Source organism: Sarcophilus harrisii, chromosome 2 (genome assembly GCF_902635505.1).
Source record: "Sarcophilus harrisii chromosome 2, mSarHar1.11, whole genome shotgun sequence".
In the NCBI taxonomy this organism is placed as follows: Eukaryota; Metazoa; Chordata; class Mammalia; order Dasyuromorphia; family Dasyuridae; genus Sarcophilus; species Sarcophilus harrisii.
Genome location: NC_045427.1, coordinates 282,074,712 through 282,100,339, shown reverse-complemented (window position 1 = coordinate 282,100,339; position 25,628 = coordinate 282,074,712). Strand labels below are relative to the sequence as shown.

The 25,628-nt window shown below is 37.3% G+C and overlaps 1 protein-coding gene across 6 annotated transcripts in view; it reads left to right on the top strand.

The window, feature by feature from the left end:
* The window catches only part of ITPK1 (inositol-tetrakisphosphate 1-kinase), a 328,102-nt gene that overhangs the window by 208,333 nt on the left and 94,141 nt on the right, over positions 1-25,628 (top strand). For all 6 annotated transcript variants that reach the window (XM_031952304.1, XM_031952307.1, XM_031952305.1 and 3 more), the window contains one exon: positions 15,446-15,563. In XM_031952304.1, the coding sequence (XP_031808164.1) occupies positions 15,446-15,563 (118 nt within the window). The remainder of the gene's footprint in view (positions 1-15,445; positions 15,564-25,628) is intronic.

The following is a 25,628-nucleotide window of genomic DNA, read 5'->3' as shown; positions in this document are numbered from 1 at the left end:
TGAACTAGTGAGATAGGAGGTAGGGCTGAAATGCCTAAGGCAAAGTGAATAGGAGCTAGGGGTTCCCATTCTCTCAGGTATTTTGAAAAAATCTACCAGTTTCCCCAAATGTTCTATCTCTTCCTCCCCCTCTTTTTTTTTTTTCTCACGGAAAGGAATTATCAAATGACCATTCCCCATATAAATCCCAACAGTGAATCAAAATCCCTATACATAACAGACTAGTACAGTAGCATTTCCTAAAAATCCCTCAAACATAACAGCAATAATTACACAGTTTTAACAAATCCCATCCCAAATCTTAAACACACAGTAATAGATGATCCAGGCAAGGTTTAACAGTCAGTCATCAACCATTCCCAAAGTCCCTCATATCAGTCCAAAGTACAGTAGATGCAGGGTCCAGTTCATGGTCTCATTTAAAAATTGCTGTTTTAGGCTGTGAAGTGATAAGAGGCTCTCATTCCATGCAGAGTGGGTGTGCCATGCTGACAATCAAAGCTGATCAAAGCTGATAAAGATTAGATCAGTCTCAGACTCAGTTCACCAGACTGCTACAAAATATGAGAAGGCCAAAATAAATTGCTTCCTATCTGAAGAGATGAGTTTGCTTTACAGGCCAGGCAAACGGCTGCAGTCTTATAGACCCCTGTTAATTGTCCTCTCATCAAGTAGAAACCTTAAAGAAACAAAACACAAATATCCAGTAACAGAGAGATGACCAGGCCAAATAGTTAGTTGCCCAAGCATTTAAGATAAAATCAGACTGAAAATAGCAAGGCATGACATAAATGAATTGCATTAACAATTCTTTTGATCATTACTCTGATCATAGAGATCAGTTACAGGAGGAAAAATGCAAGAACATAAGTATAACATAACATAAGCAATCAAAACTCAACCTTCAGCACATGCAGAATAAAATAGCCTTAACCCAGTTTTATTCCAATCAATTGTCCCAGTAACTCTCAGAGGGTGGAGCTTTAAAACTCCCAAATAGCATTAACTAATTAACTGCAAGCCCAAGAAATTTTACCTCCAATAACAAATTTCATTAATCAAATTTCTGATAAATCTTAAACAAAGATTTACCATAGTCTTATAGTAATAAATGAAATTTTGTCTCAGTAAGTTCACAACTTAGAACAATTATCATATCTAGGTAGATGTTACATAAGTGAACATTATACATACAAATCATTTTGCTTTTTAAAATACCCAATATATAGAAAAATATCCCAAATTACATATTGTCCATAACAGAAACATTTCCAAAAGGACAAAGAAAAAATGGCCCTTTAAATAACCTCAGGATGACCAAATACAATCAATTTAAACTTATACAGAATACCCAATTCCACATATAAAAATTCAAGAAGTTTCTTAAAAATAGCAATTAACTTTTAGAAATATTCTTACCAAAGTATGGATCACATTTATGACCATATTCCTCAACCAAGAAAACATTTATGTATCAAGAAATAAATATTCAGTCAATTAACCTAGAAATAAGCATGTTCCTTTAAAATCACAGTTTGCTGCACTGACAGTAATCAGAGAAGAAAAAAAATGGCAGGAACATACTTGGGGGAGAGGGGAGAGGACTCCCTTACCCCATTCCTACCCCCTAGGAAAAAACCTCCCTCCAGGTTCCCCACTCAATGGCCTGCATGGGGATCCTTTTCAAGATTTAGCCCATCAGTTTATTTACTTTCTTCCCAAATCTACCAAGTTCCAAACCTTCTCTTTCCTTTTTCCTTCAAAAACCTGTAAGATTCACACTATATAGTAAATAGCCCAAACTTCCACAAAACCCACTAAATCCAGCTCTACTGGACATAACTTATGTTAACAAATAACTTAATATATTTCAGAAGGTAACAAACTCTGAACCAAACTAATATAGCTGTTTTTGAAAGTTTTGTTTTGTTTTGTTTTTTCTATTTCTGCCACATTTCTTCTAACAGCTTCTAACAGCATCTTATCTCCAGAGCTTTTGAATTTTATTGCTCTTTACTCTGATAGGCTCTGTTTCAAGGGAAAAAAAGAACTTTCCTGTCCGTTTAAAATATCTAAATTACATTTACTTAACAAAATTAGTACATCAGGTAAAAAGTTTTAAAATCACAAGCAGATTTTCAAATAACCAATTCCCAAATTCCTTAATCATTGTTCTTAAAACTTTAACAAAGCTATTACATCAGCAAACAGACTAGGGGCTGTTTCCAAGATCTCGGTCCCGGGAGAAAAGTTTGTTTGTTTCACCTTGAATTCCCTTTTTCCCTTCCAGAATCCAAAGAGTCTTCTATGAACTTCCAAGCCCATTTAGTGCTTTTCTCTGCCTTCACAGAGAATGCCTAGATATTCCATTCAAACTTCTATTCTTTAAATGTTAGCACACTGCTCTTCTAGATATATTTTTTTAACTTTCCAAACTTTCAAATCCCTTTCAATCTATTTTTTTTTTAATTTCTTCCCTTCTCTCCCTTTTTCTCACAGGCTGCTGCAGTCAGCCAGAGACAAAGAGACAGAGACAGAGACAGAGAGAGAGAGAGAGAGAGAGAGAGAGAGAGAGAGAGAGAGAGAGATTTTTCAAACTTCTTGATATTTTATAAGCCTGCAACACAGAGGCTGAATTCTTATCTTTTAGAAACTTGCTTTTATCACAGACACACATGGAGCTTCATTTTACTAAGCACAGTTGCAATGGTGTTCTTAAAATTTTTTTCAACCAACAAAAGACAGACAAAATCACACAGAACATAGAACACACAGTTACAACATTAAACATAACACATACCCAGAGGATATTTTCCAGTGTCCCCGAACTTTTAAAGCCATCGGTATTTATTCTGAGACCACAGGTTGCTAGCAACAGACCAGACCAGAACCAGATGGTACACCAAAAGGCACCCAGACAGACTTACTTTCCCAAATGCCTAATCAATATCATTGTCCACTGTCCTTTTCATTGTTATGGGAACCTAACTCGAGCCTAAAATTGGTACGCTTAAGGGCACCTTTTAAGAAAGAGGAACTGTCCTGAATTACTTTGTTAATATAAAAATCATTAAGGCAATCTCCAACTATTTTCCACCTTTTCTCATCAATGGTTCCTTCCTACAGGAACCATGGGCAGACATCTTCTAAAAACTTAAAAATTTTACAAATTCTTTTTTTCTTAACCTTTATGTGTCCTTAATAAGTCTTTGAAACCCTCAATAAATCTATGATATACACTAATTTCTTTTCTTTCTTGGTATCGAAACCTCTTACCACCCAGGTCTCTGTTCCTCGGGGCAGGTGGACCCGTGGCGACCATATTCTCTAAATTCTCCAGGACTGCACAGTCTTTTTGTTGAGAGGTTCGATCTAGCAATGGCTACTCCTTACTCCAAATTTTCCGGACCCCATGTTGGGCGCCATTTGCCTTGGCCTGCGAGGCAGAGTGTGTGGACCCTGGAAGAAAAGAGACAGAAGCAAGAGAGAGGGGACGCACAGGAGGAGACAAGACAAAACAATCTGATCAAGCCTCGTTTTGATGAGTGCAATAGTACAGGTATATATAGCAGGGTTGCACAAACTTAGTACAGGGTGAGGGTCCTAGACAAAGGATTGGTTTCCCGCCCAAGGATGAGCTGATCAGGTGTCTTTGGTCTTAGGAAACTCCATGATGTGATTAGGAGAGATGCCTAGATATCTGCCTATTTAAGGTTAGGACAGTCTTTGGAATGTGACCTTAGTGCCAGCTCCCCACATATTATCATGATAGTGTATCAAGAATCTTTGTAATATTTTATTTTGACAGAGGTATGCCAGATGTCTGAATTAATTGAGGTCCTTCATCATCACTACAGGGCTGGTGCTCTATCCACTGTGCCACCTAGCTGCCCCCTGTGATCTATCTTGAAACTTTTTTTCTTTTCTATTTTTCTAGGAGGGATCAGTAGTATATTCCAATGAAAATTAGTGTCACTTATGTGTATTTCTTCCTTTGATCATTACCTATGTGCTGCATTAAATTAAATTGTATATTAATATATGTGTATTCATGTCTACATATCCCCCCCCCCATATATATATATTGTGTGTATATATTTACAATGTAGAAAGAAGAAAAGCTTAGATATATTCCCAGATAAGAAAAATCTAAGAAAAGAGCCAGAAATAAAACCATGGGGCTGGAGATGTCTCATCAGTCAACAAGCATTATTAAAAGCTTAACTTTTGCTCATTACTGTGTCATTACTTAACATTGGCATTACATTTAGAGATAGGGATACAAAAAGAGAAAAACGGAGTCTTTAAGGATTTCACATTTTAATGAAAGAAACAACCGTACAAAAAAAAAAGAGTAGATTGGGCATAATCCCAATGGAACATCTCTAGGATTAAGGGGGTCAAAAAAAAGCTTTCTGCAGGTTGGATTTTAGCGAGATACATATATGACAAATGAGATGAACTAGCAATTTTAACCCATAGCAACAAATTTGAATTCATAAAAGTATCACTGAGATTTGCTAAGATAGAATGTCTTCAAATGCCATACCTTATTCAGAAGGAAAAGCATACATAAAATGAGGGAAGACTGAATAGCATTGCATTCGTTTATTAGAGAATATTTAAAGTATATTCTCAAGTGGGAAAAAAAAAAAATTAGGAATGGGGTAGAATGAAGAGAAAGCAGTCATAGACTTGAACTTTAGCATATACAAAATCCAATTTGTACCTGAATACAAAATTCCCTCTTTGATATCTTCAAGTGGTCATCTAACCTCCACTTGATCTCCAGTGAGAGCTAACCTATTAATGTTGAGGTGTGAGAAATCCCCTTTGGCTGGTAATACAGGTTTGAGGTTTGTGGCAAGAATGGATTTATTACCCTAAGAAAACAGCTTTTTCTTAGTGGGCAAAATCCTGTTAGGATTTTTGTAAAAGTCTGGGCACATAGTCTCTAGGCTTTGAGCCAGGGCCAATCTCCAAATAGATGAATGATGGACTAATTTTCAACTTAATAGAGGAGTTGACCATGCCCCAGGCCGAGATTTCCAAGTGAAAGAGATTACTTATCTGGGAGTTTCCCCTAGGAAGGTAGGGTCCCTCCCAGAAGCTGGGAAGGTTTGAGACCAAGGACCACCCTTTCCCAAAAGATTCCTTTCCAACCCTTCCCTCCCCAAAGATTGGAAGGGGGGGGGGGGGGGAGACACAGTTTATATAACTAAGATTATCAATTTTGCCTTTAACAAGTTTTTCCTTAAATTGAGTCTAATATTCCCTCCTCTAGGACTTTTATCCATTCTTCATTCTATCTTGTGGAGCTAAGGCAAATAGCTCTTTCCCTCTCCCCTGTGGATTGTTGTTGTCCAGTCCTTTCCTCATGATTATGTGAATCATGCCAATAATGTTGATGTGGTTTTCTTGGTAGAAATTCCATTTTGCCATTTCCTTCTGTAATGGATTAAGGCAAACACATGTTAGATGACATACCCAGGGTCATTAGTAAGTGCTAATAAGTATTTGAGGCTTGATTTGAATTCTGATCATTCTGATTCCAGGTCTTGTACTCTATCCACTGAAGCATCTTGCTATCCCATGTGGCTCCAAGATGGATATATTTTACTCTTAAATCTTTTTATCTTAAAACTGAATGTTGCTAGCTTTTAAATTATCAATTTTATCTCATCTTGGACAAGGCTCTCTCGAAATCACAGATCCTACAGATGTGCATTATCTGAATTAATGAATATTTATTAAGTTCTTGTTCTATGCAGAGCACTCTGCTAAGCCCTAGGGATACAAATAGAAAAGCTGGGTAGTTCCTGTTCCCAAGGAGATTACATTCTAATGGAGGAGACAGCATGTATAAAAGGTTTCATTTTCAATGAAAATTCTTGGATTTTTGCTATAATCTTTTCTCTTCATGTGGAATGGTGTAATGGCAGAGAAACTAAGGCAAGATAGAGATTAGAGTATTTAATATTTTATTTGAAAGGAAGAGATTTACTGGGACCAAATGGTTTGGTCCCAGGGCTGAATAAGACTATCATCTCCGAGAATCCAGCAAACAATGTGAGTTCTCAATGACATATATACATGTGGCTCAGACTCAGGGGGTAGACTGAGGCAGGGGTGGAGTCAGAGCACTGAGAGTGGGAACGGGACTCTGACATAATGGGAGAAAGGCACAGGAGATGGGGAGAGGCATCTTGATAAGACAATATCTGATATTCTGATAGATTGGGATGGGAGAGACATTCTGATATTCTAAAATGTAAGATCTTTAATCTTATCAAATATTCTGATCATTAAGAGGGAGAGATGGTTTTGCAGTATTGAGCAGAACAATTGAGGGGAAAAGAGGCAGGATAATTTAGGGAAACTGAGTTAGGATAATTAGGGAAACTGAGTCAAGATGATACAAGAGAACTGTGGCACAACATTCCACACTCTCTTCTGAATATTTAAATCATTGAATTACCTTCTTCTAGATAAGTCTTAGCACCATGATTTTGACCAACCCTATCTAAAGTAAATAAACCAAAATAAAACTAGAAAAATGCAAGGACTTATGGCTATGACAAGCCTCTCCCTGATAATCCCAGAGTTAATCAGCAATACAAAGGCTTCCTGTTGCTAGCATATCAGATCCTCTGCAGTTGTGACATCTCAGCCAGAGAATCTAGTTTGAGATGGACAGTTCACTGCGAGTTAGATCTGTGGTCATTTGTACATTTAACTCAGCCTCTCCTTATATAGGGAGTAGCAGTACTCAGGACAGTCCTGCTGCCCATCCTAAGAGGGGCACCTCAAGTCTGTCAGGGACTCCAAAAAAGGGAAAAAGTGGGGCCTGGAGTAACTCCACCTGTTCCCTCTGATACTTCAGAAACTGCTACTAAGAAACAGATTTCTGAGCATATTATGCAGTTAGACCAAGGCAGACAATCCCCGAAATTTTGGAGGCCTGATACCAAAATGCTGAAATACTAATTAAGGAACTGGAGTAACTGGAGTGGAGAAACAGATCAGAGAGACTTCCAGTCCCAAAACTTCCTATCTCTTCCTCCCTTTTTTTTCTCACGGAAAAGAATCATCAAATAACCATTCCACATATAAATCCCAAGAGTAAATCAAAATTATTATACATAACAGACTAGTACAGTAAGTTTTCTAAAATCCCTCAAACCTACAGCAATAGTTACACAGTTTTAACAATTTCCATCCCAAATCTTAAACACACAGTAATAGATGACCCAGTCAGGGTTCCCAAATTCCCCATATCAGTTCAAAATACAGTAGGTGCAGGGATGATAGTCTCAAAAAGTGCTTCAGGCTGGGTACTGATGGAGACTCTCAATCCATGCAGGGGATACGTGTGATATGATATGTTGGCAATCTAAGCTGATCTAGGTCCCAAAAGCAAGTCAATAATCTATAATTTGACCAAAATATAAAACAAAAAACCCACAAATCTAACAAATAAAGATTAGAATTGTCTGAGATAGAAAGACTGGTCCACAGTGACTGCTACAAGATATGGAGAGGCCAAAATAGATTGGCCAGCAGTTTTCTATGTGAAGAGATGCTTGTCTCACAGGCAAAAGGCTGTCAGCTATAGTCCCAAATAAATAGCAATCAGGTCTCACTGTGCTAATTATCCCTCTCATTATTTAGAGACTTTTTTTTTTTTTTTAAGAACACTTGAATATCATAGACACAATATTCAGTAACAGATAGAAGATCAGGCTAAAATACTAACCCTAACCCAAATATTTAGGATGTAATGATTACATATAATCAGATTGGAAATAGCAAGGTATGACAGCAATTGAATTGCATTAACAGTTTCTATTGACCATTGCCCTGATAATAGAAATCAGTCACAAGAGGAAAAAATGCAGGGACACTACTATAACACAACATAAGCAGTTAAAACTCTACTTTCAGCACATACAGGATAAAATAGCTTTAATTCATTTTTACTCCAGTTAATTGTCCTACTAACTGTCAGAGGGTGGAGTTTTAAAACTCCCAAATAACATGAATTATAAGCCCAAGAAATTTTCCAATAATAAATCCCATTAACTGTAGTTTCAGATAAAATCTAAACAGATATTTACCATAACCTTATATTTCTAACAGTAAGAATGTCTCAGTAAGTTCACTTCTTTCATATCTAAGTAGACAGTTTCATAAGTGAACATTATACATACAAATCATTTTGCTTTAAAATACCCAATATATAGACAAATATTCCATATTTCATATTGTCCATAACAGAAAACATTTTCAAAAGGACAAAAAAGAAAAGAAACCTGTTATTTTCAGAGGCTCTTTAAATGACCTCAGGATGACCTAATACAAATAATTAAAACTTAGATATCCTAATACCACATAAAAGGATCCAAGAGGTTCTTAAAAATATTAAACTTTTAGAAATACCATAATCTTATATTGATAACAGTAAGAAATTTGTCTCAGTAAATTTACAAGTTATCTTTCATAGGAAAAAAAGCTATTATTTTCAGAAGCCCTTTACATGATGGGCATAATCTCAGGATATAATCAATACAATCAATTAAACTTTTACAGAATACTCAATTCCACATAAAAGAATCTGAAAAATTCTTAAAAATATCAAACTTTTAGAAATAGCCTTACCAAATTATAGGTCACATTTATTATCATGTTTCTTAACCAAGGAAACCATTATGCATTTAAATAAACATTAAATAATTTGCTGAAGACAGATAGGATATCTTTGTAGAAATAAAGTACTTTCAGAAAACTTAATTTAAGCAAACTTCTTAGAGCAGCTATAGACTTGAAAAATAAAAATAAAACATTCAGTTATTAACACCATATAAGCTTTTCCTTTAAACAGTAGAAGCAATTAATGTTTGAACCAGCAAGGAGCTGCAGTTTGTTAAAAAGCCACCATACTTAATGGGAGGGGGGGGATTAGATCACCTGACAAGGCCCTTTTCTACGTGGTTGCCCTTCCCCCATTCCACCATGCATTCCCTACCCCAACTTCTCATAGCTTTTTAGGGTGCCAGTTTCCTCAGGATCCAGTCTGCCAGCTAAAGACAGGCCCCAACCTCTTGGGATATATCATTTCCCAAGGCAAATGGCAAATTCACTAGGAGTTTGTGCCGTTTTGTTCCCTATTTCTGGAAAGCCATTTTCCTCTCTCTTCCTCCTTCTGTCACACAATCTCTTCTTGTCCCATCTCTGTCTCTCTCCTCCCAAAGCCTACTTGTTCAAACTTTCTCTGACATGCTTTAAACACTCCCAAACCAATACTAGATGCTCCATTTAAACTATTAATTGCTTTTGCAATTCAATCAATCTTTCTTGTCCTTTGTCTTTAAATCACTTTTTAAACTTTAAACTTCAAGATTCACAAATAACTTTGAACCAAATATAAAAACTTGGACATATATCCAGCAAAGCTGACAAATTTTTAAGGCATTACTCATAGTTTACAAATTACCCAATACTTCTAGAAAGCAACATACCATCTAAATAGGGTGATACAAACACGACCTCCCCCCTAAGGTAAGTTACTGGCATTTTGTTTTAATAATCTATATTTTAACTTAAAATCCAATCAAGTACAGCTTTAAATTCTTAATAATATAAAACTGCTTTTGCTATCATATTTCAAATAATGAATTTCACTAAACAGCATAGTTTCTTTCGCCAGAGTTGGAGCCTTCAGAAAAGTTAGACACACACACACACACTCTCTCTCTCTCTCTCTCTCTCTCTCTCTTTCCTCTTTAGTAATAAAGGTTTCAGTATTCAACCAACATCTTATACTTGGAATAAACAAATCTAGCATGCATAAGCAATAGTAAAATTATTTCCCACAATTTCAGAATCATCCTAAAATTCCTAATCAAATGTTTTCTCTTGCTTGGGTTTCAATCAGATAAGGTTTTATTGCCCTTTACTCTAGCAGGCTTTGGAAACCTGTTCCAAAGCAAAAAACCATCAGCCAGTTTAAAATACTTACAAATTAGTGCAACAAGTTAAAAGTTAAAAATCACAAGCAAATTTTATACTAAATACAGTTGCAACATTGAAATAACCAATCCCCAAATTTCTTAATCATTGTTCTTAAACCTTTAGCAGAGCTCTTTAACAGACAAATCACACAGAACACAAATCATACAGACTGCACAATTAAATATTAAACAAAACATTTCACACATATAACCAGAGTGCCCAAAAAGGCGCTCAAAATCAGATCAGACCAGATGTGTCTTAGAAGACACCCAACCTAGAGGGTATCATCTAGCATCCTGGAATGATACCCATCTCAGAATTTAATGCCCATCAACATTTTATTATTCTGAGAATCCAGATGCTAGCACAGACAGACAGATAAACAGATCAGATATTGTGTCCTAAAACATCCAGACTTACTCTTCCATGGCCTAAATGGAGTGTCCACCATTGGGCTTCAAGCATGGTTGTGGCTGAAAACTGCTCTCTTTCCTGGTGACTCTGGAAACAAATCCAGAGGACCAACCTCTCCAGGCCAAGAACCCAGATCTCCAGCTGCCCTGAGGCCCAAGGCAGAGACTCAAAGGCCTCTATTCTTTAATCCTGCTCTCATTTTCTGATACCTTGGTGGGAAGCCTCCAAAATGTAATGCAGAAGAAACTGAGGCAAAATAGAGATTAGAGAGTATTTATTATTTTATTTGAAAGGGAGAGATTTACTGGGACCAATTGGATCCATGGTTTGGTCCCAGGGCTGAATGAGACTATAGTCTCCAAGAATCCAAAAAACAATGTGAGTTCTCAATGACCTATAGCTACAAGGGGCAGACTGAGGCAGGGGTGGAGTCAGGGTGTTAAGAGCAAGGACTCTGACAGGGTGGGGGGAGGCATCTTGATAAAAAGGTATCTGATATTCTGATAGATTGGGATGGGAAGAGGCATTCTGATATTCTGAAATATAAGATCTTTTATCCTTATTAAATATTCTGATCATTAAAAGGGAAGGTTTTGCAGGATTGAGCAGAACAATTGAGGCAGAACAATTAAGGGAAACCGAGGCAGAACAATTAAGGGAAACCGAGGCAGGACAATTAAGGGAAACCGAGTCAGATAATTAGGGAAACAGGATAATAAAAGAGAACTGGTACCTCCAGTTTGAGACATTCTTCTAATACAAGATGGTATATCTGACTTACTACAGGTCCCTGGGTGAGTAGGTAGTAATAAAAGTTACTAAAGTTCTAAAAAGGACTTGGGGACTTGGGTACAGATCTTTGAGTTGACACATTCTAGTAATGTAACGGTGGATCAGTTTACTTGTATTTTTAGTGTTTTGGAAAATGGTGGGAAGAAGAGAATGCTGATGGTGCTGATTACACTGCAGGTTTGTTTTGAGAAAAGTGATTTGTTAACTATAATGTGTTATATAATTATGAGCTATTACGAATGTGGATTCTGCTGAAATCCTCCTTTAATCCCAGAGCTATTTGAATCTGCCTTTCTCTAACTTCTTTTCCATTGACTGGTTAAAGCCAGGCTTTAGTTTTAAGTCCAGTGAATGGTATTTTGGAGAAGCAGCTTAGCAATTGCTTCAAATGAGACTGTGTTTACCATTTGTTATGGAAACAGCCTAGATCCTTCCTTTTTCTATAATAGTAGAATAGTACATATCCCTTTTAAGCATTTCTTTGGTAATTCTAAAAGAAGTATTAAAATTTTATGAAGCTTGTGACACAATAGATAGGTTGAGAGACTTAGAAAAGGAAATCCATTTGTGGATGATAGACCCATTGGAAAAACTCTTTCTTCCTCTTGTGAAAGCCTCCTTTCTTCCTTAATCCCTTATTCCCTCTAATGAATGTGTTTAAGAATAGTTCTTCCACTAAGATCATTGGCATGCATTCTGTGTCAAAAGCTTATTTTAGTGTTTGCTTATATTTTCCCTTTCCTCTCTTCTTGTTTTCCTTTTTTTTTTTTTTTTTTTTTCATTTACAGATTGGAGTGAACTAACTTCATTAATCTGATTTCTGTCTCTGTGTCTCTCTCCATCCTCATTAATAAAATGTCTCTTACGAAACTATTTTTTGGTCCAGAAATTTGTCAGGCCTGGGTCTTCATTATTGTTGCTTCAGACTTTCTCCCCATTTTTGAAGTATATTTAGTAAGAGAAGAACTTTGTATTTTCCAATTTTATATGTGAGTGGTTTATAAATATGAAATTCCACCTGTAAAATCACCAGAATTTATTGCTATTTAGTTATTAAGAATCAGTATTTTTTTCTTTATTAAGAATTTATTTTATTAAATATATGCAAAGATAATATCAGTACTGTTCTTTATATAATGCATATCATGTGTTTTTGTTAACTTCAATCATACTGATGTTGTGCCACAGTTCCCTTTTGATATCCTGACCTAATTTCCCTAATTGTCCTATTTAGTTACTCTGCCTCAGGTTGTAACCTTTCTCTCTTAATGTTTGATGAGATAAAGGTCTACCTCAGTTGCTCTGCCCTAAAACCCCAGGCTATAATCATTCCCTCTTAAATGGTTGGTAAGATAAAGATTTTATATCTTGAGGTTATAATCATTCCTTCTTAATGTTTGACAGGATAAAGGTCTATCCATTTTAGACATTATTAAAATATCAGTAACCTCTCCAGTACCTCCCTTCATTATGTCATCCTAGGTGCCTCCCCCATTAGGTTATTTTCATCCAGGTACCTCCCCCATTATGTCATTGTTCTTGTTATCCTATAAAAGAGTCTTGCTGTCTAATGCTCAGTGCTGGATTCTTTGATATGATAGTCTCGTCCAGCCCGAGACCAAGATCCATTTGGTCCCAGTATATCTCTCCATTTAATAAACTATTAAGTTGGTCTCTAATCTCTGTCTTGCTCAGTTTCTCTGGTATCCCACTGAAATTCTTTGGTGAAACATAGCAAATTTCACTGAAAAAAATCACTGTAATGTTTGGGTTCTTTAATGTAGCATCTAAAAGGTGTCTGTCTATATTAAAGCATTTAAATTAACACTTCTCCACCCCATGGGGGAAAAATATTTAAAAGGCTCTTACTTTAATGCCTGTGTGTTGCTTTTGACTAATTTGGAGTTTAATACATAGCAGCAAGTCAACAAAACTTGAGAAAAAGGAAGATGACAGTCCTTTCCCTTGAGAAAATTGCCTTGTATTGGCTAAAGTCGGTCAAATCATATGTAGTTCAATTCTTTGTAACAAACATTGTCTACTCCGTGTGAGACTCCATAGTCCACACGGGATTAGCTAGTTTTAGCTCAGCAGGGTTAACTGAAATGTAGACAATAGTATGAAAAGGGAACAATATTAAAGAAGATTGGAAATAGGGACTAGAACCAGATTAGGAAGAAGTTTATATTTGAAACTGCAGACTGTACACAATAGAACACAGTAGGATATGCTTGGAGTGTATGGACCTGATCAGACTAGTACTTGAGGAAGATTATTTTGATGGATTGGATAAGAGACTAGATCCTAGGAATCGAAATAGAGAGCATATAAAAAGAGAAGAGAGCCCACAGTTTAGAAGCTAGGAGGACATTCACCATTAAGGGATAGGATATGGTTCAAATTAGCCAAGAAAACTGAGTAGGAGCAAGTAATTTCATTTAGATTTGAAGTCAGAAATAAGATTTTAAATTGTGGAGTGCTGAGGTGGAGGCCCGTGTGTGTGTGTGTGTGTGTGTGTGTGGCACATAGTAAAATAGTATGTAAATGTTACCTATTATTACTTAATCTATTTTCCTGGATTTCCTCTTCCTTAAAATAGAAATAATAATAACTCCAGGGTTGTTGTGAAGATCAAATGAGATACTTTTTTTTTTTTTTTTGGTAAGTGTTTAATTTAGCAGTATCTGGCAATTTATGTGTTAGCTATTATTAATAATGGAATTTCTAAATGTCTGCTCTGCACCTATATCTCACACTTTTCCCTTTGTTCTTGATCATAACACTAGACTGTGCTACACATTTTTACACATAGAAAGCATATAAAAGGAATATGAGATGAAAAAATGACCTAGTCCTTTATCAAAGAAATGACAAAACATAGGATATTTCATTTATAAACATATAAGTAGGATTCAAAGTAAAGGTTAATAAATAGAAAGCAAAAAGCCAGGCAAAATGATTTAGAAATAAAGCAAGGTTTTGGGACATCATGACTGTTGAAGTTTATTAGATTTCACTTCTAAAAATGTCTATCCCTAGTTCAGAATAGTAAGGGCTTTGAAAATACTATCAGATTGGGTAAAACTCAAACCAAGTGGGTTGGTCTTTGTTTAAAAAAAAAAAAAGGCTAACAAAAAGACTTTTAAAAAATTATTATTACTATAGAATTGTAACATTATATATTAATATGTGGTTTCTAGGTGTTGAAGTAGATACAGTGCTGGGCCTTCAGTCAGGAAGATCTGAGTTCAAGTGTAATACACTTAGCTATTTGATGCTGGGCAGTTCCCTTCATGTTTTGCTTCAGTTTCCTTATTTGTAAAATGAGCTGGAGAAGGAAATGGCAAACCACTCCAATGTCTTTGCCAAGAAAACCCCAAAGTGGGTCAGAGGGTATTGGACACAACTGAAGAACAGTAATATTAACCTATTATATATAATATTTAAATATGTGTATAATATATATTAGTATATAAATGATATAATTACATCATAATAATACTTATATTAGTAGTACTTAACTGTCACTGTTGTGATGAGTACAAAATAGTATTTGTAAAGGCTTAGAAGACTTTAAAAAGCTACACACACACACACACACACACACACACACACACACACGTTATTGTTGCTGTTTTTATTTTGTTCTGGTGGTGGGTATTGGCTATGGTTGTCTTAGATGTTATTCCTTGCCTTTCATTTATTGGCTCTAGGAATATAATTGAGGAGTCAACACCTAATGGCATTTTGATCTGGGAAGTCTGATGGGAAAGGGTGTGTGTGTGTGTGTGTGTGTGTGTGTGTGTGTGTGTGTGTGTGTAGAGGTGGAGGGGTGGAGCATAAAGCATTTTACTGACTCAAGTGTTTTAAAAGATATGAATTTCTTTTCCCATAGCAGTGGGAATCAAGATGCTCTTTTGTTCTCATTGGAGAGAAGATAAGACTCCTTTGACAGAACTGCAATTTCCTGACAAATATTCTCCACTGCTTAATCACCACCACCACTACCACCACCATTTATATGACAGGTTACAGTTTGTTAAGCCTAGCTTTAGGTATGACCTCTTTTCCTATTCACAACAGCCTTATAAAATAGTTGCTGTTATTCCCACTTTTTACAAATGAAGAAATTGAGCTTGTAAATGCCTGATCCTCTTGGCTCTGAATCCTGCATTCTTTCTACTGTGCCATCTAGCTTCCTCTCAAATGAAAATATTTTTCCTTTTAGGAATATATTGATGCTCATCCGGAGACCATTATCTTGGACCCCCTCCCTGCCATTAGGACCCTTCTAGATCGATCCAAGTCTTATGAACTTATTCGAAAGATTGAAGCCTACATGAAAGGTAAGCTTCTCCCTGGTGAGACAATCATGTGACAAATCTGATTTTTTTGGGAGCTTTCAGGCACAGCTGACTGAAAATTAATTGGGTGACTGTTTAGTTTGGCCAGGAAAAATGTCTTGTTGGGCTTAAATAGGCAAGGTTCAGTAATAAGAGCAATAAGCTTCTCTTTTTGTGTCAGTAAAATGGAGCCTTGGATGATTTCATAAATGTTGGGAGGGTCTTAATGGTATTGGATCACCCATAGAAAGAGGTAGACAATGAAATATTGAAAATTTGTAATAGCCATATCATTTGGTCATGTTATATAACAAGGTTAAAAGAAAGAAAAAGGCAAGGAAGACATTTTTTGAGGAAAGACATCAAGACACATAAGCTAAGGCCTTCTAAAGGGTGCTGCTTTTCTTCATTAGTGGTAGACATTTCCTCTCCCTGGTGAGGAGAGCCTGAGAGACCCTGGTGGTCACCCATCCAGAGAATCTTGATATTGAGTGTTTATGACTTATCCATTTTAGTTTTGTTGGAATTATTTTCTTCTGGGATATATATCTGAGAATCCAATTCTCAGATAAATATCTGAGAAATATTTCTGGTGATATTTGAATTACATTTCTTATATACTGAATGAGTGTTACACAATGAGGGCTCTGGTTCAGGATAAAGTAAATACATCTCTTTGAGTCTTAGTAATTTCTGTATCATTTGTAGCACACAACAGAGGTATGTTGGTATCCTCACATGGAATTCCTTATTGAGTTTGTTTCTTGTCTTGATTTTGGACTCGGATCCTCAAATCTGTTTTAATCACAAGGGGAATCTGATGATAGAATATGGATAGTCCAGTGTAGCCCTGTCCTGGATCTTGATATAACAACTCTACAATATGTGCCCTGCTGAGAATGGGTCAAGGTGCCTCTTCTTTTCTCTTTGGGATAATGTTTATTTTATTAAATGATTAGCTGCATTGTGCTGGCAAGAGCCAGACCTCTCTTGTTTGAAATTTCTCTATTCTTCTGATAGAGAGGTCATGTGATATCTTTGAAAGAATCCTGAGACTAGTTGTCAGGAGACTCAAGTTCTAAGCCTGGCCATTCGGTTGGAACAGAGTGAGCTGCTTGGATGGGTGATTTTGCTCTTTAATTTATAAAAGGAAGTGATTAGATGAGATGGTTTCTGTGGTTCTTATTCCACTGAGATTCCATGCTTCTGTGGTATAGTTTTGTGCTTCCCTCAGAGAGGGAGATAGCATGAACCACATAGCAGCAGTGTCATAGAGTGGTAGGGCTGATATGGAGGTGTCCTGGAAATCATTTATTCCTTTGAAAGATGGGCATACAGAAGCCCATAAATGTCACATAGCTATTAAGTACCAAAAAAAGTAGGATCTACATCCAGATTTTCTGCTGGTAGATCTTGTGCCTTTTCTGCTATGCCATAACTTTCTATAAGAGACTATTTTATAATGAAGGCCTTTTATTGGGTAACTAAACTCCCTTAAAAGATATCTAGGAACTGTCTTTCTTACAAAATTTTGCTGTACATTGAATTGTGTTATAGTGTGTTTCTAGTGCCTTATGAAGGGATTTCCGAACATTACCATTTCCCCATAATAATTGCTAACAGTTAATTATAAAGCATCTATTTTATGCCAGGCCCTATGTTAAGTGCTTTATAAATGTTACCTTATTTGTTCTTTATAACAACTCTGAGAGTTAGATGCTATTATTATCCTTATTTACTTCTTCTACTGTTGCTACTAATACCCACACCCACCCTACCCCACCCCTCCCATTTATATAATGCCTAGTATGTGCCAGCCACAGTTCTAAGTGATTTTCAAATATCTTAATTGACAATTACAAAAACCACGAAAGATAGATGTTGTTATTGTTCCCATTTTATAAGTGAGAAAACTGAGGGAAATAAGTGACTTGTCCAGGGATACATGGCTTAGTAAGTATCTAAGGCTGGATTTGAATGCAAACTCAGTTTTCCATTATACCCATGATATTCTTATTGCCCTAATATATTGTAAGTCATTCTTAAAATGATTCATCACCTAGAGATGATAGTACGGGAAGTTTAGGTAGGGCAAGTTCAGGATTATGGTTAAGGTTAGGGTTTATGCTAGAGATAGAGTATTAAGATCAAGTTAGAGTTAGTTTATAGTTACAATTAGCTTATATGCTATAGTAAGAGAATTAGAATCAAAGGTGAGGTTGGCTTCTGAGGCAATTATGGTTAGGATTATCTTTAGTATAAAGATATAGGCTGTGGGTTAAGTAAGGTTTAATGTGTGAGTAAGGTTAAGGTTGGAGTTTAAGGTAAATATTAGGGCAAATGTACATATAGATGGGAAATTCTAATTTGTCCCAGGGAAGTGTTAACAATTGGTCAGGGATGTAACGAGTCTAGCCTTCAAAAAAGCCAGGACTGTCTCTTACCCTGTTGTGAGAGATAGAAAGAAAATCTCCTATTCCTCTATTAGAAAATAGAAGGTTAATAGGGATAACCCTATTAACAGTTCATATATTCAGGAAGGAGTCTGTCTTTCCCTTCTTCATTGGTAGTATTTGATAATTTTATTTTGAGTCAGAAGACCTAGGCTTGAATACTGACTTTTCCAGTCAATGTATCACTCTTTCTGATCCTCAGTTTTCTCATCTGAAACTGCACTATACTGTATATCTCATAGTATTGACTTTGAGGATTAGAAGAAAGAATGTAAAGTATTATGGCATACTTAACCTTGACTCTGTAGTTAGAAAGTCTGGGTTCAGATAATGCTTCTGTCACTAGCTCTATGATTTTGGAAACTCTCCATGAACCTCTGCTTCTTATAGCTCTAAACCTTTTGATCCTCCCAACCATGTAAATCTCGGTAGTTATCATTGATGTTATTATTGATTCAGTTGTTTGGGTAGAAATCAGGGCAGGGGATCTTTTTTTGAATACATTCTCCCTGTTTACCCATGTAGTTTCTTTGATTTTGCTAAAAATATCAGAACATCAGATTTAGATTGACATAATTTAGATTCAGATCTTAGTCCTGTCATTTTATAGCTGTTTTAATCGCCCTATGCCTCAGTTACCTCAATTCTGAAATGGTTATAGAGTGCTTGTGAGGAAAGTATAAAAGCCTTCATAAGAATGAGCTGTTTCCTCTTTCATAAAATCAGTTAAAACTTTTAAAAATTGTCTACTTATGATAGGAGTAAGGAGAGAATAAATTGTTAGTAAATGCTAGGCACTATGCTTTAGAAATATGAACAACTTTGATCTTCACAATAACCCTGAGAGGTGCTATTATTATCCTAATTTTACAGTTTAAAAACTGAGGCAAGAAGGTTAAGTGACATACCCAAGATTCTCACAATTAGTGGGTGTCTGAAGCTGGATTTGAACTTCCATGCTTCTGAATCCAGGCCCAATGCTACATCTGCTGTGCTTTAGCTGCCCCCTATGAGTAGGTATTGTAAGCCTTGGAGTAAGAGCAGAGACACTATCTATACCCCTTTTTGCTTTGTCTGGCATCTATGTGGTAGGAGCAGCTTCTACTACTAATTTGGTTGGGATCTGTGGCAAGGTCCTTGCTGCAATTAGTTTGTTCTACAAACAAAATAAAACCATCCTAAGGCACCTCTGGTTTGTTGGATCAAGGCTCAAATTCTTAACAAAGCTTCCTAATTGCTGGATCTCCTCAGGCTTAATGAACTCGCCACTTCCCATGTGGGGCCTACCATTGTAGCAGATGTGGAGATGGAGGGAGCTGTATGGTAAAGGACTTGTTTTGTAGTGTTGCTCAATTTCCTTCCCATGCTATTATTGACTAAATTTCCTTTTGTTACAGGTTATGTTGTCTATAAAAGTCTCATTTCATGCCAGTCCTGAGTCTTAACTATTAGATTTATTGGAAAACAAATTTGACCCTGAATACATATTGGGGTGGGGAAAACGACAGGAAATAGTGGACAGAAAGTCACCTGCTGCATATCAAAAGCAAAAATGCCTTCTTCCCATTGTTCTTTTCTTTTGGTAATTAGTTGTCCCTAAATATAAAGATATTTTCAACTAATGATAGTTGGTTTGACCCCACCTCCCACCCCCCAACCCGTGAGAATAGCTCCTGTTGGTGTTAAAAGCCCTTGATTTTGTGCTACAGCCTGGATATTTGCTAAAAAATACTTGTTAACTAGACTATAAGGACTGAATTGGCTCCATGCCAAGACGAAATGTTCTGAGGACTCAAGATGAATATGCTTTATATTCTTGTTTTCATGTTCACATTTAGATCCCTGGATTTATATTATTTAAGGAGGAAAGTCAAAGATCATGATTTCCTGGAGCTTTCTTATGCTGGGTTGAGTTGTTAAAACTGGCTATTCATTCAGAAACCCTTATCCTGATTCTGGAAACCATTTAAACATCAGGTTTTACATATAATAGCTCTAAATATTTGTCAGAGCAGACTTGAGAATCATTTCCTTATTTAAAAATGACATATATGAAAAACTGCTTTATTTAAATTTTAACATTCTACACTGTACATGGCCTTATTCCATGGTTCTGTCATTCATTTTCATGGGGAGTAAGTGGTCAAAAAAGATACCTGATGGTTAGTAATAAGTCATAGTATAACCAATGATGAGTTTTCATTCAGTATAGATTCTCTTTATTCACCTAGACATAGATTGGTCCATATTACATAGGAGCTTGTTGCTTTTCTTTTACCAGGTCTTCCCTGAAAGGCCTTCTTGCTTCTGTTTTTTTAGACTAGCATCTGGCCCTATTTTCTTATATTAGGATTTCTTAAACTTTTTTGAATAGCAACCCCTTTTCAGTCAAGAAATTTTAACATGATATATTGTGATGACCGTGTATTTAAAATCAGCCGGAGTCCGGAATTTAGGTTAGGGGAAAATCTTCCATCTTTATTCTTAGTGGAGGTGAAGAAGGATTGGAGGTGAAGGGGGATTGCCATAGCAATGTGTGCAGCTGTGACAAGAAGCCAGCCAGAAGTCTCTCCCCACCTCTCTTCCTGCCCCTCTGCCTCTCTCCACCAAAATCATCATTTCCTATACAGCACATCAGGACTTGCACAAAGAATGGGTGGGGGGCATTCTTTTTCCAAGCATATATGTAATAGAGTATGGTCCAATTACTATTTAGCCTCACATGCTTGGGACCTCAGTGTATCAACTCGAGCTTCAGCCCATTATACCTCTCACTTTCTTTTGTTTTAGAACACAGGTGGTCACACCCTCCCTGACTTCTCAGGAAGGGAGGTAAAAGCACTAAAAGGGAGATGATCACACCCTCCCTGACATCTCAGGAAGGGAGATGAAAAGCACCAAAGGGAAGTGGGGGTTGCTAGCGAGTTTCTGGGTTGAAGGGTCTTATTATGCACAAACCCATCAGCGTGGGAGGTATTACACAAGCACATTGCAATAACCCAGAGGCTATTAGTGATGACCCTCCCCTCAGTTAGTGCAGGCTCAATGTGGTGTAACAAACATGAATTGTACACGCAAGTAGCGGTATAACAAAGAATATAATCAACATGGTGGTGTAAAAGATTGCCAGAAGTCCTAGAAGGAGGGTATGTAAACAACAGTCACACATACGCCTTCTTCAGCAGCCAAGAGATAGACCAAAACCAATCTATTGTCCATTGCTTCACATGTCAGGGAATCCAATGATTCCCCCCAAGTTTTTGAAGTCCTGCAAAAGTCTTTTTATGTGTTAGGGAATCCAATGATTCCAGCAGATTTTCCCCGAGTGTGACCACTCGGGCTTTCTCTTGTGCTGCTGGTATTGCAAAAGTGAATCCCGAAAAGGTGTCTACCACAACATGGATAAAAGACAGACAGCCAAAAGATTTATAATGGGTCACATCCATTTGCCAGATTTCATTGGGTCTCAAACCATGAGGGTTCTTCCCTGGAGGCAGTGTAGGAGTGTGGAAAGGAAGGCAAACTATACAGGCTTTTACTATGCTCCTAGCTTCCTCTCTTGTTATTCCAAATTGTAAACATAAAGCTCGAGCAGCCTGATGATATTTAGAATGAGATGCCTGGGCTTCTTGGAATAAAGGGGTATTGACCAACATAGTTAGAAGGCTATCTGCCTTTGAATTACTATCAAAAATGGGACCTGGAAGTCCACTATGAAAGTGGACATGCAAGATATAAATCTTACCTGGATGTTTTCTCACTTGCTCTTGGAGTTTTTTAAAGAGCTGATATATATTTGAGGCTGCAAATTTTATTTGAGCTGTGGCAATTCTTTGTATCACACCTACTGAATAGGCTGAATCAGGTATTATATTTATGTCTCCTGGATAATAAGTAAGAGCTAGAATGATTGCATACAATTCATTCTGCTGAGTAAACTGAAAAGGAGTTCTGACTACTCTCTTTATAGTTAGATCATGAGAGTATACAGCACAAATATTATGTTTGGATGCATCCGTGAAGATAGTTGGTCCTTTAAGAGGAACTTTAGAAACTTTTTCTTCAAGAATCCATCGCCAATTATGTAATAGTCTGGTTATCTTTAATGGAGACCCATGTGTAAAATTTGGAGCCATGGCTAATAAAATTTGCCACTCTGGGATGGTCTCACAGCACACATCAATTTGTGTATTGGTATAAAAGGTGTATATCTTGTCAGGTCTTGTCCCAGATAATTGTACTGCTTGCTTAATGGCCTTTAATAAAATTCTAGCCACAATCACTGGGTAAAGAGTAAGGCTTTGTTCTGGTTGTGCCGGGAGTTTCACCCACTCTATCACACTGTCTCCTTGATGAAGGACTGCTGTGGGTGCCTCTTGTGTGGCAAAAACTGATATTTCCAAGGGTTTTTGAGTGACTCTTTCAACCACATTGGATAAAGCCAGTTCAACTTTTCTCAAAACCTCTTAAGCTTCTTTTGTAAGCTGGCGTGGTGAATTTAAAGCACTGTCTCCCCTTAAAATATCATATAATGGTTGCAATTGATAGGTAGTCAGGCCTACCACTGGTCGCATCTATTGGATATCTCCTATCAATTTCTGAAAATCATTTAAGGTATTAAGCTTCTCTGTTCTTAAGGACAGTTTTTGTACTATAAGCACCTTAGGATATATTTAATATCCTAAATATTGAAAAGGAGCATGTCTTTGAATTTTTTCTGGTGCTATATATAATTTGTAATTCCTTAGTGTTTCTATGGTCTTTTGTAGATATGCTTCTAACATTTGTTCCTCAGGTGCACACCCCAATATATCATCCATATAATGTAATAGTGTAACTTTTCGAAATGCTTTTCTTACTGGAGCAAGAGCAGCAGCAACATACATTTGACACATAGTGGGGCTGTTTTTCATTCCCTGTGGCAAAACTGTCCATTCATATCTTTTATAAGGCAAATCTTTTCATATGCTCCTTATCCAGAGGGATAGAATAGAAACAATCCTTAATATCTATGACCCAAAGCCATTCTCTAGGCAATTAAGTAGGAGATGGAAGTCCAGGCTGAAGAGTTCCCATAGTTTCCATCTGTTCATTCACCTTTATTAAATCATTCAACATTCTCCATTTTCCAGATTTCTTTTTTACAACAAACACTGGGGAATTCCAAGGACTTAGAGAAGATTGTAAGTGTCCTTGGTCAAGTTGCTCCTGTACTATATCTAATAAGGCCTGAATTTTATTGCTACCTAAGGGCCACTGTTCTATACACACTTGTGTATCAGTTTTCCATTGGAGAGGAACAAGTGAAAGTGTTGCTGTTGTTCAACAGCAGCACTGCTTAAAAAACGAAGTACTCATTTTTTAACCCTAATTGCTGTAAAACGTCTCTTCCCCACAGATTGATGGGGATTTTTTCAGCTGTGAAAGGAGTAAAAACTCCTGTTTTGCCTTCAAAAGTCCATCTCATAGGGGCAGCACTAACTTCAGCTGCTATTGATCCTCCTACGCCAGACATGTAGGTGTCTGCTTTAATCTTTGGCCAGTGATTGGGCCAGTGATTGGGAGGAATCTCAGTTGTCCCAGCTGCATACAATTCTATTTTCCTCAATTGTAATCCCTTTCTCCCTCAGGTTGCTTCCTGGCTGATTGATTGTGTAATCCCTTTCTCCCATCATTATGGCTTCCTGGCTGATTGGTCATGTCTGGGTATTGGACTTCTAGGCACTCTCTGGGTGCACCATTGGCTGCCATCATGCCCCAAGTGTTTTTTTCCTGGGCCGGGCCCCTCATCCCATTTCCCTGAACCTGTCTACATTCTTAGGCCCAATGGAAGCCTCTTGCATTTTGGACATAGGGTACTGGGTCTTGTTCTCCCACCCTGTTTTCTCATTCTGTCTCTATACCAACATTGAGCTTTCTGATGACCTACTTTACCACACTGAAAGCATTAACGAGTCTCTCTGGAAGTCCCTTGCCAGAAGGGACCCTGTCTTCCCATGTTGGGATCTTGGGAAGTCTGTATCATAGCCTGGCTATAAAAGGCATTTGTGCCCACTGTGGCACAGTGTCTTATGAGCTCCTCTAAAAGAGCATCCTTGTGCAGTCCTAGTATAATTCTTCTGCAAACCTTATTAGCATTTTCCTTAGCAAGTTGCCTTATCAAAATCTCTGTTACTGCATTTTCACCATTAGTTCTTGTAATAGCTGTCTGCAAACATCCCACAAAATCAGCAAAGGATTCATTTGGCCCTTGTGTTATTTTTGTGAAGGCCTCACTCTTGTCGTCTTTATTGTAGAGAGAAGTCCACGCTTTGATAGCATTAGCAGCAATTTGCTCATATGCTGCTATGGAATAATTAATCTGTACTGCGGCATCTGCATAGGAACCTACACGTGTTAGTAAGTCACAGGTGATTGTAGCATGAATTCCACTTTGACTATTTTGTTGGGCTTGTATCCTACAGAGCTCACTATATTCAGAAAACCACAAATAGTTTAGTCCAGGTTCTAGGCATACCCTTGCTATGGATTTCCAGTCATTAGGGGTCAAGATTTTAAAAGCCAAATTCTGTAAGAATATCTTAACATAAGCTGATGTAGTCCCATAAAGAGTTTAAGCCTTTTTGAGGTCTTTGAGGATTTCTATATCAAAAGGAGCGTATTTTCTACTTTCTTGACCTGAAGAGTTAAACTGTTGAATCACAGGAAAAATGTGAGCTTGAAGTTCAGTTACATCTCTCCTTTCCGCCTTGGCCTTAATTAGTCCCTTTTGCAATCTACTCATAGGAGTAGTTGGATGCTGGGGGGAGGTACTGGTGCTGTCACTGCTCCTCCTTACCACTACCCCTCCTCCCTCCATCCCAGAGGGTGGAATTGATGGAGGAGAGTCTCCTCCTGCTTCTTACCTGCTCCTTAGGTGGGGCTGAAGCTTCCTCAGATTCACTACACCCTGAGCCTCACTTAAGTCTCCATGCCCTGTGGGCATATGGTCATTAATCTGTTCATTGTCTTCCTTCTTTTCCTTAGGCTTCCTCAAATGGCTGTTCTTAGAACTTTTCTTTTTTCTATAACTTAATTCAATTTTTTAAGGCCAACTGTATTATATTGTATACATAGAATGCCTCCATGAAATTGAATGAGGACCGTTTTTGTTGTACTATGCAGAGGGCTGTTGCCCAATTAACGTCCAATTATCTGGAGAGATTTGCTCTTCCTCTAAGAACCAAGGGGAGGTGCGTTTTAATGTACCCAGAAGTCTAGCTATGTGTTCCCAAGTTATAAGTAGCCCTTGTTCTTCTATCAGGTTAAGCATTCTTTCTATAGCGCCACTCCTGGGTGGGGGTGGGGAGGCTGGGTGCGGGGAATGGGGAATCTTTAGCTAGCATCTGTCCCATTTCAGCCAAAAAAGGTTACTAGTTTAGTCTTTAAGAAAATAAGTTCCCTGTTTGTCTATTATACTCACCTAAGTTCCTACTCACCAGAGACCTCTTCAGTGAAAGTCGGGTGCTTGGTTCCCATGCTTGGGCGCCAGATGTGATGACTGCGTATTTAAAATCAGCCGGAGTCAGGAATTCAGGTTAGAGGAAAATATTCCATCTTTATTCTTAGTGGAGGT